General features: G+C 41.8%; 1 protein-coding gene across 2 annotated transcripts; it reads left to right on the top strand.

The window, feature by feature from the left end:
• The first annotated feature begins 1,722 nt into the window (after positions 1-1,722).
• On the top strand, positions 1,723-12,014 carry LOC124017358 (RING finger protein 141). 2 transcript variants are annotated; one of them, XM_046332609.1, is made up of 6 exons: positions 1,723-1,874; positions 6,710-6,884; positions 7,321-7,429; positions 7,632-7,795; positions 7,927-8,034; positions 11,539-12,014. In XM_046332609.1, exons 2-6 carry the CDS (start codon positions 6,748-6,750, stop codon positions 11,687-11,689), a joined length of 669 nt encoding a protein of 222 aa, XP_046188565.1. In that variant the 5' UTR covers positions 1,723-1,874; positions 6,710-6,747; the 3' UTR covers positions 11,690-12,014. The 2 variants fall into 2 exon arrangements, with proteins under 2 accessions (XP_046188565.1, XP_046188566.1); XM_046332610.1 differs by lacking the exon at positions 11,539-12,014 and adding an exon at positions 8,523-8,816.
• Positions 12,015-18,683: the final 6,669 nt, after the last annotated feature.

Genomic DNA, 18,683 nt, shown 5'->3' with positions numbered 1-18,683 from the left:
CTACCATAACAAAGCCATCACCGACAGATAAATAAACTTTGAGAAGAGCCCCCTAAGCAAGCTGGTCCTGGGGCTCTGTTCACAAACACAAACAGACCCCACTGAGCCCCAATGACAGCAACACAATTAGACCCAACCAAATCATGAGAAAACAAAGAGATTATTTCTTGACACATTGGAATGAATTTACAAAAAGACTGAGCAAACTAGAATGCTATTTGGCCCTAAACAGAGAGTACACAGTGGCAGCATACCTGACCACTGTGACTGACCAAAATTAAGGAAAAATTAAGGCAAAATTAAGGAAATATTTGTCTATGTACAGAATCAGTTTGTAAAGCCTTGCTATAGACCTGGCTCTCAAGAGAAGACAGATTATGTGCACACCGCCCACAAAATGAGGTGGAAACTGAGCTGCACTTCCTAACCTCCTGCCAAATGTATGACCATATTAGAAACACACATTTCCCTCAGATTACACAGACCCACAAAGAATTTGAAAACAAATCCAATTTTGATAAACTCCCATACCTATTGCGTGAAATACCACAGTGTGCCATCACTGCAGCAAGATGTGTGACCTGTTGCCACCAGTGCAACCAGTGAAGAACAAATACCACTGTAAATACAACCAATATATACATTTATTTATTTTCCCTTATTTTCCCTTGCCAATACAACTATTTGCACATCATTACAACACTGTATATAGACATATGCCATTTGAAATGTCTTTATTATTTTTGGAACTTTTGAACGTGTAATGATTACTGTACATGTGTTTGTTTATTTCACCAAGTATTTATGGATAAATCTATTTCACTTGCTTTGGGAATGTAAACATATGTTTATTGGCATGGGCCCTTAAATTGACATTTGAGTAGAGGATGATGGGTCAATGGTGACTATTAGGCCAATACAGAGTGATATAAATTGTGCTTCAGTATGGTCGTCTTAAGCATACCATGGTTATCAACAGTACCACAGAAATATAACTTTGAAATAACATCGTCCCAGCCCAGTAGGGTAAAAGTAGTTGAATGGGGTGTTTAAAAAAAAAAGATTTCATGAAATTGTGGTATATAGGTGTAGTTAGTTGATAGTGCAAATTATAATTGTTTTCCTATTTTAGTTTTGTATAGAAACCAGTAACGTGATTGAGCACACACTACCGCAGAGCAAGTGGCGCCATGATACCAAAGCAGGAGACGATGACGCGAGGAGTGTGCAACTGAGATCTTCCCAGTGTAAATGCACAAATCTGATGTGGGTCATATGTCAAATTGAGTGTGGAAAGATTGGATGTGGAGAAAAAAAATGATTTGGGTTTTAGCGTAGCTGTGTAAACAAAGCAACAGTGACATCACTAATCGTAATTTCGCTCGCGGCTTTTGACGCGCCCCCAACCTGTCACAAACTCAAGGAGCCAAACGGGGTCTAGCCAACATAATGCGAGAATAGCCTACCTGAATTAGCTTTTACTTCCAAAACACAACATTGTTTAACATGTTTCCTTTTCCATGTTATCACCCCTTGATCATAATTTCCAGTTCTGTCTTTCCTTATTTAAGAACATTGATACATATTTGAATTGATCAATTCATTAGGCTTATTTTGATCGCCAGCAGTAATCTGCGTTAAAATCGTTCTTGCTATCCGGAATCTTTGGGACGACCCTACCCCATTGAAGTGTACATTTAAAATGGTTAGGTTAGGACATTGCGACGTTTGCGGGTCACTACTTTCTCTCGTCATCATTCTGCGACATCTCTACTAGCGCTATTAAAAACCACAACATAAACTCCCAAACAAATTAAACGTTGCTGATTGTATGTGGATCGTAAAAAATCGATGTTGACACGTAGCCATACCAGGTAAGCTGAACCTATATCACCAAATGTAGATCGATGATCTTATGTGGGCTTGGGCTTTGAAAAAAGTGCGTGTTTTCCTCTGTTGGCTAACGTTAGCATCCGAACCTAAGAAATACACTGACGTTCGTTAGCTAGTTAGTCATAAGTTTATGTAGCTATGTGCCAGATTCCGTAAAATGCCAAAGATAAATTGCAACAACTATAGGCAAGCCTTTCATGTGACTAACAAACAGTTACAGTTTTCCATGTCAAGGCAAGCTAACTTAGCTGGCTAGCTCGCAGAGTTGATTACATAACATTTCTACCACTAGTATCGTATTCGTAACAGCGTGTAACGTTGGTTAGCGTTCACATTGTTGATGCGATTTTTCTGGGAACTTCGACATTGGCGTAAGCTAACGTTTGATGGATAATCATATCAATGCCGTGATAGGGAACAGTCCTGACTAGCCACATAATGAACTTAAGTACCTTAACGACCCTGGGTTTATAACCGCGGATATTGACTCTGCCGGGTGCTTGTGCGGCACAGTCGATAGTCCAACGACCTTATGTACGGTTTGAACGGCATTAGGCTCTGGAAACAAATAAACAGACAAATACGCCATCTAAACGTGAATTGATTCTCAATTGATTCTAGAAACATAAATCCCTTGACTTTCATTTCACAAATGCAAAATACACACGTCACTGTACACTTTTGCAGCCGACAGTATTTTTCAATGACCACGTTTACATGCACACCAATATCCCGTTATTATTCTGGATACTCTTTTGTCATAACTTGTTGACCCAGAAGACTAAATATAGTAGTGCTCACCATAATCATGTCTTCCATCTATAGAATGAATGCATTAGTAATCTAGTTAACACCTGTAAAGTTGTCTGTTTCGTTTTAGGGACGGGAAGAAAACGGAATACAGCAAGATTGGTCCTGTGCAAAATGTTAGTCATCAGTTTGAAAGGTTTTAAGGAAATGAAAAGAGAACGACACACGTTTAAGTGTGTCTAGGGTGCATATTTTATGTGGTTGAAATACTGTCTGGTTCCATAAGTGTAAAAGATAACACATTATACAGGCATTCACATTTTCTCAAGAGATGCTGAAATAATAAATAACTTCTCCTGTGTCCATATTTAAATTACTATTCAATTTAACCCATATGATCTTAAATTAGGAATATTCTGTTTATTCATGAATACTGGGATATTAATGAGCGGGATATCAAAGGTGCATGAAAATAGATTATCCCGAATAAGACCTTAAGTGGGATATGAGCTACTAGCTGGAATACTGTGCACAATGTAAACGTTGTCAGTGACAACACGTTTGTGGTGTACACAGGTGTTCGGAGACGCTTATATAGCTAATTAGCACAGATAGTCCACTCTCCACTCACAGAAATATTTGCATTTACAACATCTCGCTTTGCTTAAGAAAATATCATTTTCCTTACGGCAGCAAGTTCAGGATGACTGAATTAAGTGACATTTAAACTTTCGGCTGTAATCAATGTAAATAGTTGGTTAGAAAATACATTCCACATGAGAGGAGCACTGAGAAGGAGCACCAGTATTGGCAAGCATGGAGAGGCCTGAGATAGCCAGACTTGTAAATTGGGCTAAGGAGGAAGTTGGATTTTGGAGAAATGTCATCAGTGCATGCTCCTCAAGCATTACAGTCAGGTTCGGCTCCAGGATGACATGCCGGAGGGGGCTTTTTAAATCCATCGGGGGCGGGCACAACTTGAATTGCTTTAGAACCTAAATAAATCCACATGAGGACTGGTGGCCCAAGAGCGCTTATTAAAACAGCACATGCCGTAACAATGATTCAGTACCATGGACAGAAGGCTACCGCGCGATGACCTCACACTATCCAACAAAACAAAGGAGATGATCGTGGACTTTAGGAAACGGCAGAGGGAGCACCCCCATCCATATCGACGGGACAGCAGTGGAGAAGGTGGAAAGTTAAGGTCCTCGGCGTACACATCGGTAACTGCTCCGCCCACAACCGTAAGCCTCTCCAGAGGGTAGTGAGGTCTGCACAACGCATCACCGGGGGCAAACTACCTGCCCTCCAGGACAACTACACCACTCGATGACCAGGATTTTGAGTTTTATAAATGTAAAGCTTGGATCTGCCAGTGCTTTCAATAAGCCTGTGACCTCAAGTGTCACATCTGTGCCAATTTGAGTTTAGTAGATTTGATGTCACTGAGTTTCATAGTGACTGACACCGTGGCGAGGTGGCCAGTTCCCCTCTGATCAATACGTTTGTTTTTTTCCTGTTTTTTCCCCCAGTGTACTGTGCAGCCACTGTGGCTTTCCTGAATAAATTGCTCAGGCAGCTACACACATTGAAACTTCCTATATCGCCTCAGACGGCATAGCATGCGCCACAACCAAATGCAGACCTTGAAACAGGTGCTACAAATGACTGCTTTCTCCCACTGAAAATGCGACTCGGGGAAAGTGTCAAGACAAACCTGTGCTGGCTCCTCATCACTGAGGTCGTCAGGCGCTAGTGACTGGGGTAACGGCGGTGCAGGTGCTTGTTGTAATGTTGCCCTCTTGCTGCTGGCGCTAGGCCCGGGCTCTTCTCGATCTTGTTGGTCAGCAGGCAGTGGTGGGAGATGGGTGGGTATTACATTTTGCTGATCGGCTCGTCAACCTCAGTGGCCGGGCTAGCAAGTTGCTTGGTGAGCTCGGCATCTGTCTCTACATGATGGTCCTCAATTATTTTTGCTCTTGGCAGTGCCCAGTCATTTTCGGATATCCATGCTGATTAAAGCTTGCAACTAGCTATAATTATTCAGTGCGCCACGACCAAAACTTAGTAAAGCTTGCTGTCTGCAAAAGTGAACAACTTTTTTTTGTGAGTAAAATGTAACTTTGACCCCGCCCTGGGATCCAAATTTCATCTGTGGGGGGGTGCTTTTCTACGGCTTTTCTATGCCTTAGAGCCGGCCCTGAATATAACGGATGAAGGCATGGTAAGAGCGTGTTGAATGGATAGACGTGGTTATGGACAGTGAGGGAGAAGAGCCGAGTGCAGAGGGAATATGTGTGCTGAGGAAGAATGGCGCCAAGTACAAACCGCACTCTGCTGTCAGGGCAAAAATTTAACCTGACGAGAGTGAGGATGAATTATCTGCGGTTGCCTCTCCTTGTTCATGCAAAGGATGAATCTGGCCCAGTGGGAGTGACATTTTTTTTTTTGTTGAGAATGAGGCTCCCTGCCGTTTGGTGGACCCATAGATGGTATCAGACTGGGTAGAAAAGAAGTTGGGTACTGTTAAATCAGTGAAGATAGCTCGACATAGAAGTGCCCAATGTGAGAGAGAGGTTAAGCTTGCCAGGATCAGAGGAGATCAGAAGGCGTAATGCTGAGGATCTGTCAAGGTGTGTAGTAGACCTAGGCCAACGCAGCCAATCCGTCTATTTTCCGTAAACAAGCGCTGTAACCCTAGATAGGTGTGTATGAATTCAAACTTTTTTAGTTTTATTTATTATTTCTCACTGATATGAAAGATAAGGTCCTCATGCTTCCAAAACTGTAACGCAAACGCTGTTAATGTTCAGACTTGAGCGTCGCTCCAATTACTCTTATGTGTAATGTAATGGAACTGAGTGACGATGAAGGGCTAAATCCTAGCTAGCCAGGTATATTTGGCTATTTTGTGAAACACTACCTGCCTCAATTTATTTGGGTCCAACCCATTACAAATGTTCACAAATGGGCCTCCCGAGTGGCGCTGCGTCGCAGTATTGCGACGTCACTACAGCCTAGGGTTCGATCCGAGGCTGTGTCATTACCAGCTGTGACCGGGAGTCCCATAGGGTGGCGTGCAATTGGCCCAGAGTCGTCCGGGTTAAGGGATGGTTTGGCCAGGGGGGCTTTACTTGGCTCATCGCGCTCTAGTGGCTCCTTGTGGTGTCGGGCGCCTGCAGGCTGACTTCGATCGTGTTTCCTCTGACACATTGGTGGCTTCCAGGTTAAGAAGCGTTTTGGTGGGTCATGTTTTGGAGGATGTGTGAATTGACCTTCACCTCTCCCGAGCCTGAGTTGCCGGGATGAGGCAAGATTGTAATCACGAAAAGGGAGGGGGGCGGTTATTTATTATCTAAATAATACCCTTTGGCTGGTAGAAGTCTGAAAACACTCAGATAGTAGGCTACAACGCTGGGATAAGTCCTTCACTGAGTTCCCTCTTAAGCAGCGCTTCCCAATCTAGGGGATGTGACCCCATGTGGGGTTGCTTGATTTGAAAATGGAGTTGCGAGAGAAACTAGGTGTGGTTGTAATAAACAGTGGTTTCTGTTTTCTTCCTAAAAATGTGGCGCTATCTTTTGAACAGTTTAAGGTACAAAAGATTATGACCCCATCACAGAAAGATAAGACTTTCTGTTTCCCTCTACAATGCCCACAAGTCTCATTAGAACAGACTGGACAAGACCAGGCACTAAATCAGACTGGGGGGAATAACCTAATCAATGGTGATCTTTTCTACACAGAAGATCATACAAAATTATTACCTGATGAATTTAACAATGTTCTGATGCATTTCTGTCACGTCAAACCATACTTTCTTCAGATTGACAGCACTTTTGATAGTATTTCAGACTGATTTGTAATAGACTGTCACAGCCCCAAGTAACATTGGTAAACATTGGCAGTTGATTACATCACATTTTTTTTAACAGGGTTGGGTCATTAACTTTTTAAAAATATCAAAATGGGGTCGTGGGCCAAAAAAGTTTGGGAGATCCTTGCTCTAAAGACCGTAGGTAAATTACTTGGTGACTTTGCTTTTGTTTCCCTCGGTCAGGCCACACTGCATAGTGCTGTTCTTTGAGCGCGGTTGGGATGGGCCAGCAGATCTCAGGCCAGGCGGTGATGACCCGTCTACCTGAGAAGCTGGTGAAGCATGCTGGGCTGGTACGCGACAGCGGCTATCTCAACTACGAGGAGTTCCTGGCCAGGGTGGCAGAGCTCAATGACGTGTAAGGCCGGCCATGTCGTGACCGTCAATGTAGTCCTTGTTTGCTTTGTACTTAGTCTTTAAACAAATAGATGACGATGATAATATCCAACTCTACAAAGAGAATAACAATATTTCCCAGTTCATTTACAGATGGGGAACTAATTCCCCCAAGTAACATCCAGCTCCTCCGCTGGCACTTCTTGAACATTATCCACTTATAACGCTACTTATTAACTGACATAATTCAGGTTATGAACCTTAATCAAGAGCTTAGAGCACTCTCTCCCTGTTAGGATTTAACCTAGTCCTTCCCCAATCAGTAGGCCTTGCTGGTGTGAATGTGGCTTTCACAGGCAGTGAGTGATATAAACTGAGGAGGGTTAGGGGGCAGTGTTAAGTTGTCATTGGATCATTTGTTGAGTAAAAATGTTTCTCCATGACTGTCAACTGGACAGGACGGCTAAGCTAGCAGCTGGACAGCAAAAACACCTGATCTTTGAAGTTCAGACTGGCTCGGACACCTCTGCTCTGTGGAAAGTGGCTGTGAGGATAGTTTGTACCAAGGTGAGAAAGGGACAAAAGTTGGTCTCTTGAGGGTGACATGTCATTGTGAATCAGTCTCCACTCTCGCTATTTTTTTATTTTTTTTTAGGGGAAATGTGTGTTTTTCAACCAGTAATGTGTGTGTTGTTGGCACATTTGTATTCATGGCATGTGTGTTTTTGAGATTGAAACATGTTTGTGTTGTTTCGCTGTGCTCTGGCAGATCAACAAAGAGAATGGGATGGTGGAGGCGTCTCGCATCATGAACCTGTATCAGTTCATCCAGCTGTACCATGACATCACCAGTCAGGCAGTGGAGGTGCTGTCAGCAGAGGGCGCCAGCCTCCCGTCAGGGGACTCCTGCCAGGCCAGCATGTGGATGGGCAGGTTAGTAGTTCAGTGTGCGTCTGTGGGAAGTCTTGCATTGCCATCCTTCCAAGTCTTGTTCCGTAATGTGAGGAAGTCTGGAACTGGAGGCAAGTCTACGACTGGCTGCCATTGTGTGTATTCCCCTACAGGGTGAAGCAGTTAACTGATGAGGAGGAGTGCTGCATCTGCATGGATGGTAAATCTGACCTCATTCTGCCCTGTGCTCACAGCTTCTGTCAAAAGTGCATTGACAAGTGGTAAGAGACACCGACACTTTCCACAGTGGTCCCACTGATAAATCTGTTGTCACGAGGTCTGTTGTCATTGAGCATGTTCGATTCTAACGCCTATGTTTCTCTGCAATTTGATCAGATAGTTAGGACATGTAAACACCTTAATCGGAGTGCCAGCTGTGTCTGCGCATGTGCTTGCAGGAGCCTTATGTGCGAGTGACGTGAGCGTGTAAAACCTAATTGTGAATATTAGAAATAGTTTTCATATACAAACCTTCTGTCTGAACTTGGGTACCATGGCAGTCAGATTTGATGCCACATCCTATGCATAAGATTTTGAGTTTAAGGAGCAAAACAAAAGGGTAATTGTTTCTAGTGTACATTTCTTATAAACCTCTTTGTGGATAAGATTTCTTCCAGGATAAGTGTTTTAGCTGGGATCGTGTGCAGTCTAATATTCAACACGCTTCTCTGAATCCTGATCACCAACATCCATTGTCATTTTTACACAGGACCTATGTGACTCCTCGTCAGCTGTTTCATATCAACATTTTGAATGACGCTTCCTGTATATTGTTCCCTCTTAATGAACCTGGTAGCTTTTATACTTTATTTTTGCTGGTCTGAACAGTGGAACGGAATGAGAAATTCTGCTTCTGCTCAGAATGAAACGATTGGAAAGTAGTTTCTGTTCCAACCCCTTCTTTGAACCGAATCCTTCTTTCCGCTGAAACACTTTGATGTGTCGCTTTAGTTTCTTTCTGTCATTTTTTTCATGTATGTTTATTTAATTTGATCCCTTAGATCCTCGGATTGGGATAGGGGAGGGGGGTTGTCATTTAATTTTGGTATTATTTCACAATAAAACAAACTTTATCACAAAAAAAGCTTCCATTATACTGAAACTGTATCTAAATCCAAACTGGTTTTCCAGTAGGCTACTAAGAGAAGCGCATCAAATATTTAAAATGGGTCTCTTTGCTCTTAACGCTCCTTCTTAAATGAAGTGGTACAGAGTTGGCTACAATTCCATCCTCCAGAAGAGATGGCATATATATATATATGGATAAACCAATTTTCTTGGAGAGAATGTATCATGACATTTGTAAACAACGATGGTAAAATTGTCACGCAAGCAATTAATCAAGGTGAATGGAGATGAATACACAATGAGGGGCTATGCGTTCTTTGGGAAATAATGAACGACGTGGAAGGTGTGTTCCATGACGTGCTAGGGGAGTTGAACTGACCTTCCATGGAGTTGCATTATTTGCCAGAGAAAGCATAGAGCACCAAGTTACCAATGGCTATAATTTAAAACATTTGCCGGTAGAAATGTGTTCGACATCCACTGAAGTAGCTAGCAAGTTTACCAGATGGTGACCGTAGTTGCCTTGGTAACCGAACAGATGTGCTAGTTTAGCTAATCAAACCATTAGTCCTACCTTGCTATTATAAAATCTAATTCAACAATGCCAGTGTTTTCAATTCCTGCTTTTGCTTTCAAAAGCAGCTCAAACCTAGAACATGTAAGAATGAACTATATGCCATTGAAAGATTTTTTAAATATTTTTTTCTTCCTTTTTTTCTTTTTTTCCCAAAAAAACAAAAACAAACTTTTATACATCCGAATGATAACTTGTAGTCATATCTCATCTGCCCAGACCCGCCTGCTCACACTCCCATCCCTAGTGCCTGCATTATTGTTTGCCACTTGGTCTTTAAAAAAATTCAGTAGGCCATGCTATTTAAATAGTTAATCATTAGATTGTGTTAATTATAGCAGATTGGCCTCTCGGGTGGCGCAGTGTTAAGGGCGCTGTACTGCAGCGCCCTTAGCCTTCCTGTCTTGTGCCCCTTTCTAAAGCGATTTAATCAGATATTGTATCATTTTGCTTTAGGATATTTATACAACAATTTTATTAAATGTATTGTTTTAGCTGGAAATTTTGAATAGGAACGGTCATTCAAGACAATCAACAGCCATTATTATAGCCATTGAATTCTACTGTGCAAATATACTGTGTTTATAGGGAAATAATGTACGCTCTTAAATGCCCTTCAAGCCAATCAGAAACAAGTATTCAACAATGTCATGGCATAAAAGAATTATAAACTGGGTGGTTCGAGCCTTGAATGCTGATTTGGCAGACAGCCGTGGTATATCAGACCTTATACCATGGGTATGACAACATATATTTTTACTGCTCTAAGTTGGTAACCAGTTTATAATGGCATTATGGCACCTCGGGGGTTTAGGGTATATGGCCAATAAACCACCGCTAAGGGCTGTATACAGGCACTCCACGTTGCGTCTTGCATAAGAACAGCCCGAGCCGTGGTATATTGGCCATATACTACACCCCCTCGAGCCTTATTGCTTAAATAACCAACTTATCACAGCTCTGCCACAAATGGAAGAAGCAATTACTTGAAAGAGAGGAATTAATTAGTTAGTTTGTCTGCCACCAATTAAAAAGTACAGTATCAATGACGTAAAATGACCAATATAAATTGTAAAATATATAATTTTCACTTACGGTCAAGAGGTTTGACAACTATGCTTCATAAAATTCAAGATAGTTGGGAACAAATTTTCTAAGTCCCAATACCATGACATTGGTTTTATGAACTGATATACAAAACTTAGATTTAAGCTGTTATATCAAATTCTCACTACAAAAGAATGCTCAGTATATGGGGCATTGAACAGTCAGACCGGTGCAGGCTGCCACAAGGAAACCGAATCAATAGAGCATCTCTTTTGGTTCTCTCCATCTGTGGCTTGATTTTGGAGCATTTTTGGTTGCAGATGGGGAGGTCCAAGTCCCTAGTGAGACACCATGGTAGATTGGAGGTATGTATTGCCAGAGGAAATGGTACAATAATGATTTACCGGGAGAAATGGGTTGATCTGTGGCTGTTTGAAGGTTGGAATAGATACATGCACACTTGCACATTTTTTATAAAGGTTTGAGATCCTTCAATCAGGGGTGAGTGTGGGGCTGTGATTGTATGTTTTGTGTTTAGTCATGTATGTTTTTTTTTGTTTCACGCTGTGGGCGGTATGTGCGCTGGTCTGGTGGTTATGGGTACGCTCACTTCCATGCCCGCCTGGGCAATCAGGTGGGGCTTGGTTCTTCCCACCCTTGGAAAATCCCATTGGGCCAGGGGCAATCGGGTGGGGCTTGGTTCTTCCCACCCTTGGAAAATCCCATTGGGCCAGGGGCAATCGGGTGGGGGTTCAGCGCATCCACTGCCCAGAAGACCCACTGATAGGAGCGGCCCTTTGTATCGTCTTTGTATTATATTGTTTTAATGAAATGCTAGACTTGATAGCACATTTATTTTGATTGGTTATTTTCGGGATTCACTAAAGTCCCTTCGGGTAGCCTAATTTAGGCCTGATGTCCTTTTTAAACAGAATTATTAGGGAAATTGTTCTTGCAAAGCATACAGAGGTTTTAATCAACCTACATTAATCAGTGTCCATGTAAATGTACCCAATTATCTGGTTTGTTTTCATAGGAGTGGGCAGAGCAGGAATTGTCCGATATGCCGCTTGCAAGTGACCGCTGCCAATGAGTCGTGGGTGATGCCTGATGCCCCTACAGAGGACGACGTAGCTGGCTATATCCTCAACCTGGCTGACGAGGCAGGCCATCCGCACATACCTTAAGCTACTCAACACTAAGACACTTTGATTAACCACTGACAACCAAACTGACATCAAGAATAGTTCTGGGAAGGGTTTGGAGTTTTCCGCCAGGTTTTGGGGGTATGTAGAGAAGATGGGTTGCTTTATAGGAATTTGCCGGTTGTGATTATTTCTTTTTGCTCTTTTCCATATTTCAAGATTACTTTTACATGATTGCTCTTAAACATGTGTGTGTGTGTGTGTGTGTGTGTGTGTGTGTGTGTGTGTGTGTGTGTGTGTGTGTGTGTGTGTGTGTGTGTGTGTGTGTGTGTGTGTGTGTGTGTGTGTGTGTGTGTGTGTGTGTGTGTGTGTGTGTGTGTGTGTGTGTGTGTGTGTATACAGTGCCTTCGAAAGGTATTCAGCCCCCTTGACTTTTCCCACATTTTTGTTACGTTACAGCCTTATTCTAAAATTGATTATATTATTGATTATATGTGTGTGTATGTATGTATATATATTTAAAAATTATGTCCTCACCGATCTGTACACAACTCTAATGAAAACAGGTTTATAAATTTGAGGTGCCTATAATAAAAAAAAAAACTGAAATATCACATTTACATAAGTATAAGACTCGAAATTGAGCTCAGGTGCATCTTGTTTCCATTGATCATCCTTAATGTTTCTACAACTTGATTGGAGTCCAACCTGTGATAGATTAAATTGATTGGACATGATTTGGAAAGGCTCACATCTGTCTATATGCATGTCAGAGCAAAACCAAGCCATGAGGTTGAAGGAATTGCCTGTAGAGCTCCGAGACAGGATTGTGTCGAGGCACAGATCTGGGGAAGGGTACCAAGACATTTATGCAGTATTGAAGGTCCCCAACAACACATTGGCCCCCATCCTTCTTAAATGGAAGAAGTTTTGAACCACCAAAACTCCTAGAGCTGGCCAAACGGGGGAGAATGGCCTTGGTCAGGGAGGTGACCAAGAACTCGATGGTCACTGACTCTGCTCTAGAGTTCCTCTGTGGAGATGGGAGAACCTTCCAGAAGGACAAACATCTCTTCAGCACTCTACCAATCAGGCCTTTATGGTACAGGGGCCAGACGAAGCCACTACTCAGAAGGCATATGACAGCCCACTTGGAGTTTGCCAAATGACACCTGAAAGACTCCAGACCATGAAAAACAAGATTGAACTCTTTGGCCTGAATGCCAATCGTCATGTCTGGAGGAAAGCTGGCACCATCCTTATTGTGGTGGCAGCATCATGCTGTGGGGATGTTTTTCAGTGGCAGGGACTGGGAAACTAGACCAGATCGAGGGAAAGCTGAATGGAGCAAAATGTAAAGATCCATATGAAAACCTGCTCAGGACCTCAGACTGGAGAGAAGGTTCACCTTCCAACAGGACAATGACTCTAAACGCACAGCAAGACAATGCCGGAGTCCCAATGTCCTTAAGTGGCCCAGCCAGAGCCCGGACTTGAACCCGATTGGAAATCTCTGGCGAGAGCTGGAAATAATTGTGCAGCAATGCTCCCCATCCAACCTGAAAGAGCTTGAGAGAATCTGCAGAGAAGAATGGGAGAATCTCCCCAAATACAGGTGTGCCTAGCTTGTCGCTTCATACCCAATAAGACTCAGGGATGTAATTGCTGCCAAAGGTGCTTCAACAAAGTACTGAGTAAAGGATCTGACAACTTATGTAAATGTGACATTTCATTATTTTTAGGAATTAGCAAAAATGTCAACTGTTTTTGCTTTGTTGTTTATGGGTTATGATTTGGAAAGGCACACAGAACAATGTAATCAGTTTTAGAATAAAGCTGTAACCTAACAAAATGTGAAATGTCTGAGTACTTTCTGAAGGCACTATATACAGTACCAGTCAAGTTTAGACACACCTACTCATTCAAGGGTTTTCCTTTGTTTTTTACTATTTTTTTTTAAACTTTCAACTATGACAACACATGGATTCATGTAGTAACCAAAAAAGAAATCAAAATAGATTTTAGATTCTTCAAAGTAGCCACCCTTTGCCTTGACAGCTTTGCACACTCTTGGTGTTCTCTCAACCAGCTTCACCTGGAATGCTTTTCAAACAGTCTTGAATGAGTTCCCACATATACTGAGCACTTGTTGGCTGCTTTTCCTTCACTCTGTGGTCCAACTCATCCCAAACCATCTCAATTGGGTGGAGGCCAGGTCATCTGATGCAGCATTCCATCACTCTCCTTCTTGGTCAAATAGCCCTTACACAACCTGGAGGTGTGTTGGGTCATTGTCCTGTTGAAAAACAAATGATAGTCCCACTAGGCGTAAACCAGATGGGATGGCGTATCACTGCAGAATGCTGTGGTAGCCATGCAGATTAAGTGTTCCTTGAATTCAAAATCAATCAGTGTCACCAGCAAAGCACCATCACACCACCTCCTCCATGCTTTACGGTGGGAACCACATGTGGAGATCATCTGTTTACAGATTTCCACTGGTCTCATGTCCATTGCTTGTGTTTCTTGGTCCAAGCAAGTCTCTTCTTCATATTGGTGTCCTTTAGCAGTGGTTTCTTTGCAGCAATTCGAACATGAAGGCCTGATTCCTGCAGTTTCCTCTGAACAGTTGATGTTACTGTTACTCTGTGAAGCATTTATTTGGGCTGCAATTTCTGAGGTGCACTTAACGCTAATGAACTTATCCTCTGCAGCAGAGGTAACTCTGTCTTCATTCCCTGTGGCGGTCCTCATGAGAGACGGTTTCATCATGGTGAGTGATGGTTTTTGCGACTGCACTTGAAGAAACGTTCCAAGTTCTTTACATTTTCCAAATTGACTGACCTTCATGGCTTAAGTAATGATGGACTGTCATTTTCTCTTTGCTTATTTGAGCTGTTGTTGCCATAACATGGACTTTGTCTTTTACCAAATAGGGCAATCTTCTGTATACCACCCCTACCTTGTCACAACACAACTGATTGGCTCAAACACATTAATAAGGAAAGAAATTCCACAAATGAACTTGCATTCCAGGTGACTACCTCATGAAGCTGGTTGAGAGAATGCCAAGAGTGTGAAAGACCCTGGAATGAGTAGTTGTGTCAACTTCTGACTGGGGGGTGTGTGTGTGTACACAATCTCTCCACAATAATATATAAACCAAGCACATTGTTTCCGTTTCGTTATACCTACTCTTATAATTGCACTTTGAATAGTAATGTTTTTATAGGCACCTCGAACTGCTGTGGAAATGTCCATAAATCACTAATCACACAACTTCTGTACTTTTATTTATTTATTTTTTTAAATTTTGAAATCCTATAACACTCTGAATGGTTTGGTATTTGATGAAATGTGAAAATGTAAGTACAATAATCTCATGGATGCTTCAGCCACGATAATCTTTATATTTTCTCCTCAATGTTAGTTAGATGAGGTGATGTCTCCCCAAAAATGTAGCTTTTAGTTTAAATATGAATCAGCAAAACAAAAATGTCATCGTTTATCAAAATAATTTCTATATCATGAGTACTTAAGCAAGGCCAGTGCATTGGATGTTTTCAATATTGAACTTTTTATTACGTGTGAGGCTGAGTGAATGTTAAAATAGTACTACATAATATATTTGGAATGTGTTATTCCCATTAGGGAACTGAAGATTTGAGCTGTATGTACTTTACTCATGACTGGCTGGTACTATACTGAACAAAAATTTAAACGCAACATGTGAAGCAAATGGTTGGTTTCATCAGTTTAAATAAAAGATTCCAGAAATTGTCCATATGCACAAAAAACTTAATTATCTTATTTTGTGCACACATTTGTTTACATCCCTCTAGTGAGCATTTCTCCTTTGCCAAGAAAATTCATCCACCTGACCGGTGAGATATATCAAGAAGCTGATTAAACCATGATCTGTACACAGGTGCACCTTGTGCTGGGGACAAAAGGCTACTCTAAAAACGTGCAGTTTTTCTCAAGTTTTGAGGGTGCATGCAATTTGCATGCTGACTGCAGGAATGTCCGCCAGAGAATTTAATGTTCAATTCTCTACCATAAACTGTCTCAGTCCTTTTTGATAATATGGCAGTACAACCACAGATCACCTGTAACCACGCCCAGAACCTCCACATCCGGCTTATTCACATGCAGGATTGTCTGAGACCAGCCACCAGGACAGCTGATGAAACTGTGGGTTTGCGAAAGTGCCGGCATAAGCTAAGGACAACGAACACAATTGCATTTTATCGATGGCAATTTAAAAGCACAGACTTCCGAGATGAGATCTCAAAGCCCATTGTCTGCCGCCATCACCCAATGTTTCAGCATGATTCTGCACAGCCCCATGTAGCAAGGATATGTGCACAATTCCTGGAAGCTGAAAATGTCCCAGTTCCTCCATGGCCTGCATACTCACCAGACATGTCACCAACGTACCGCGACCTCACCTTTCCTTCAGGACTGCCGCGCGAAAGAAATGTCATGCTGCACAGAGACGCAAACGATTGAACTTCATTGAGTTCGCACCATTCATTTGCACTATATAGATCAACGTTTTTTCTGTGATCGAATCAACATAAACGACTTTTCAATGCAACCAACCAAAACAAATCTAACTTTGCAAGTTTGTGTCTTTGATTTTGTTGTAGGCAGAGCCAGAGCGCAACGGAGTAGAATTCTATTGGCGTGGGTAGCCCACTTGCGCTCTTTCAATCACTCGCGAGGTAATGCGCTTGTCAGATCAGAGCGCAGATTTGTAGCTATTCTTTGCTAGTTATCGAGTTATTATCCCAGTTATAGATACGCGTATAGGTCAGCAATGGGGAGTTGCTGCTTCATACAAGAGCACAAAACGTGTAGGCTACATTTTAAGCTGTCTTTGAAAAGCCGGTCAGGCAAAAAGCATGTCTTAATTAAAGGAGCAGTGTTGTATTTTGAGACAGGCTTGAATATGCAAATACGGCAATGGGCAGAGGGGTAGCATACATTGTCAAATTTCTGCATGGTGATAATATATTTTATTTTGTAAAGCCACTTCTTGCATTGTTCAATGAATGCAATTTACAGTCAGATATTTGGCCCATGGTGTTACAGACCAAGTAAGAAACGTAATGTAAAAAACGTTTTTAAATGTCTCATGCAATATAGGCCTGCACTGAACACCACATATAGGCTAGATCCTATAAATTAAAAGCTTATTCCGTGTGAAAATGTTATGGGATTCGTTCCATTGGTTTTGTTGGGAGGCCTACATTATGCTCAAAACCACAATGGCCTATTGGCTACTGTCAAACTGTAAGGGTACGGCCTCAGTGTTCACTGTAAACAAATGCCGGAGGTTGCACAAAATTCTCACTATGTTAAAGTTTCTGGTCACGAGCAAAAATGTGCTCAGTGCCCCCCAAAATTAGAGAGAACATTTTGTAACCCACTGAGCATGTTTGGGATGCTCTGGATTGACGTGTACGACAGTGTATTCCAGTTCCCACCAATATGCAGCCATTGAAAAGGAGTGGAACAACATTCCACAAGCAACAGCCTGATCAAGTTTATGTGAAGAAGATGTGTTGCGCTGCATGAGTCAAATGGTGGTCACACCTGATACTGACTGGTTTTCTGATCCAACAGAAGCATAGCATATCTTTATTCCCAGTCATGTGAAACCCATCGATGAGGGCCCAATTAATGTATTGACTTTGACTGATTTCCCTATATGAATTGTAACAGTGTACTTGAACAACATTTTAATTCATGTTTTAAAATTAGTCCACAGAAAATATGTAAATCAAATCTGACCAAATTATTGAGTGTTTAATGTTGACCAATTGCACTTTTGAATATTTTTGTAGTTTACTGTGATTATTAGTGCATTTTTGAGTAAAGGGTTGTTCCATATGATTTTGATCACTTTCTGACTGCACCCCTTTTGATTTGAACAACACCTTCCATACATGTTCACCCACGGAAGAAGGGGTCAGAAAGTGACCTTTCGGACCTGAATGCCAAAATATTAAGGAGATAAAGGTGCTCAAAGTTGACCCATTTTGCATACCCCACCCTACCATGAGACATCTGTCTTCATCACTGAAAAAGATAAACGGTTGAGTTTGATATAATTTTAAAGTTTACACACATGGTTGTCAAACTGTTTTTTATATATATAAAACATAAATTTTAATGTTGGCTATTTTAAAGCTTTAATGTCCATTATCTATAAAGGCATAAACTCTGTTTCATGTTCATATACAGTACCTGTCAAAAGTTTGGACACCTACTCATTCCAGGGTTTTTCTTTATTTTTACTATTTTCTACATTGTAGGAACAGTAGTGAAGGCATCAACACTATGAAATTACATATTCTCTTAACCATCTTAATCTGGAATGCTTTTCTAGCAGTCTTGAAGGAGTTCTAACGTATGCTGAGTACTTGTTGGCTGCTTTTCATTTTTTATTGTCCCCAGCACTTGAGTATTGAGGATGCAGTTTAATCAGCTTCTTGATATGCCACACCTGTCAGGTGGATGGGTTATCTTGGCGAAGGAGAAATGGCATATTACATCATTATGCAGCATATTTGGACTCGCCTTGTTGTGCTCACTTGAACAGGAAGGTGGCGCGGCGGTCCTTCGTGGGCAAATTTTGTCATCAAAGTCTGGCATTCTCTGGATTTATGGTGCTATCAAGACAACTGAGAACTCTTGAGGGGGAGGTTGAATCATGATGACATCTGTGATCTTCACAAGCCACAAGTAGCTCTAGAAAGAGGCCTGAGTTCCCGACTTACAATTCCCGAGATGGATGAGCATTCAAAACATATTTTCCCAGTCGGAGCTAGTTTTCTCCCCCCCGAGTTCCCAGTTGTCAGAATTCCCAGTTCAGAGTTAAGTTGTTTTGAGCGTGGGTCAAATCATCCCTCTTTGACAGCATGACCAATGTTGAATGTTTTTCATTTAAAGCTTGGAAAAGAGACCCTTAAACCCAGACTTGGGACCACACAGCCACTCCACTGAATAGCAGGCTAGCGATTGCTTT

The sequence above is a fragment of the Oncorhynchus gorbuscha genome, unplaced genomic scaffold (assembly GCF_021184085.1).
Source record: "Oncorhynchus gorbuscha isolate QuinsamMale2020 ecotype Even-year unplaced genomic scaffold, OgorEven_v1.0 Un_scaffold_2:::fragment_4:::debris, whole genome shotgun sequence".
NCBI classification, from domain to species: domain Eukaryota; kingdom Metazoa; phylum Chordata; class Actinopteri; order Salmoniformes; family Salmonidae; genus Oncorhynchus; species Oncorhynchus gorbuscha.
Note: the sequence above shows the minus strand (reverse complement) of the source record. Positions and strands in the feature narration are given on the sequence as shown.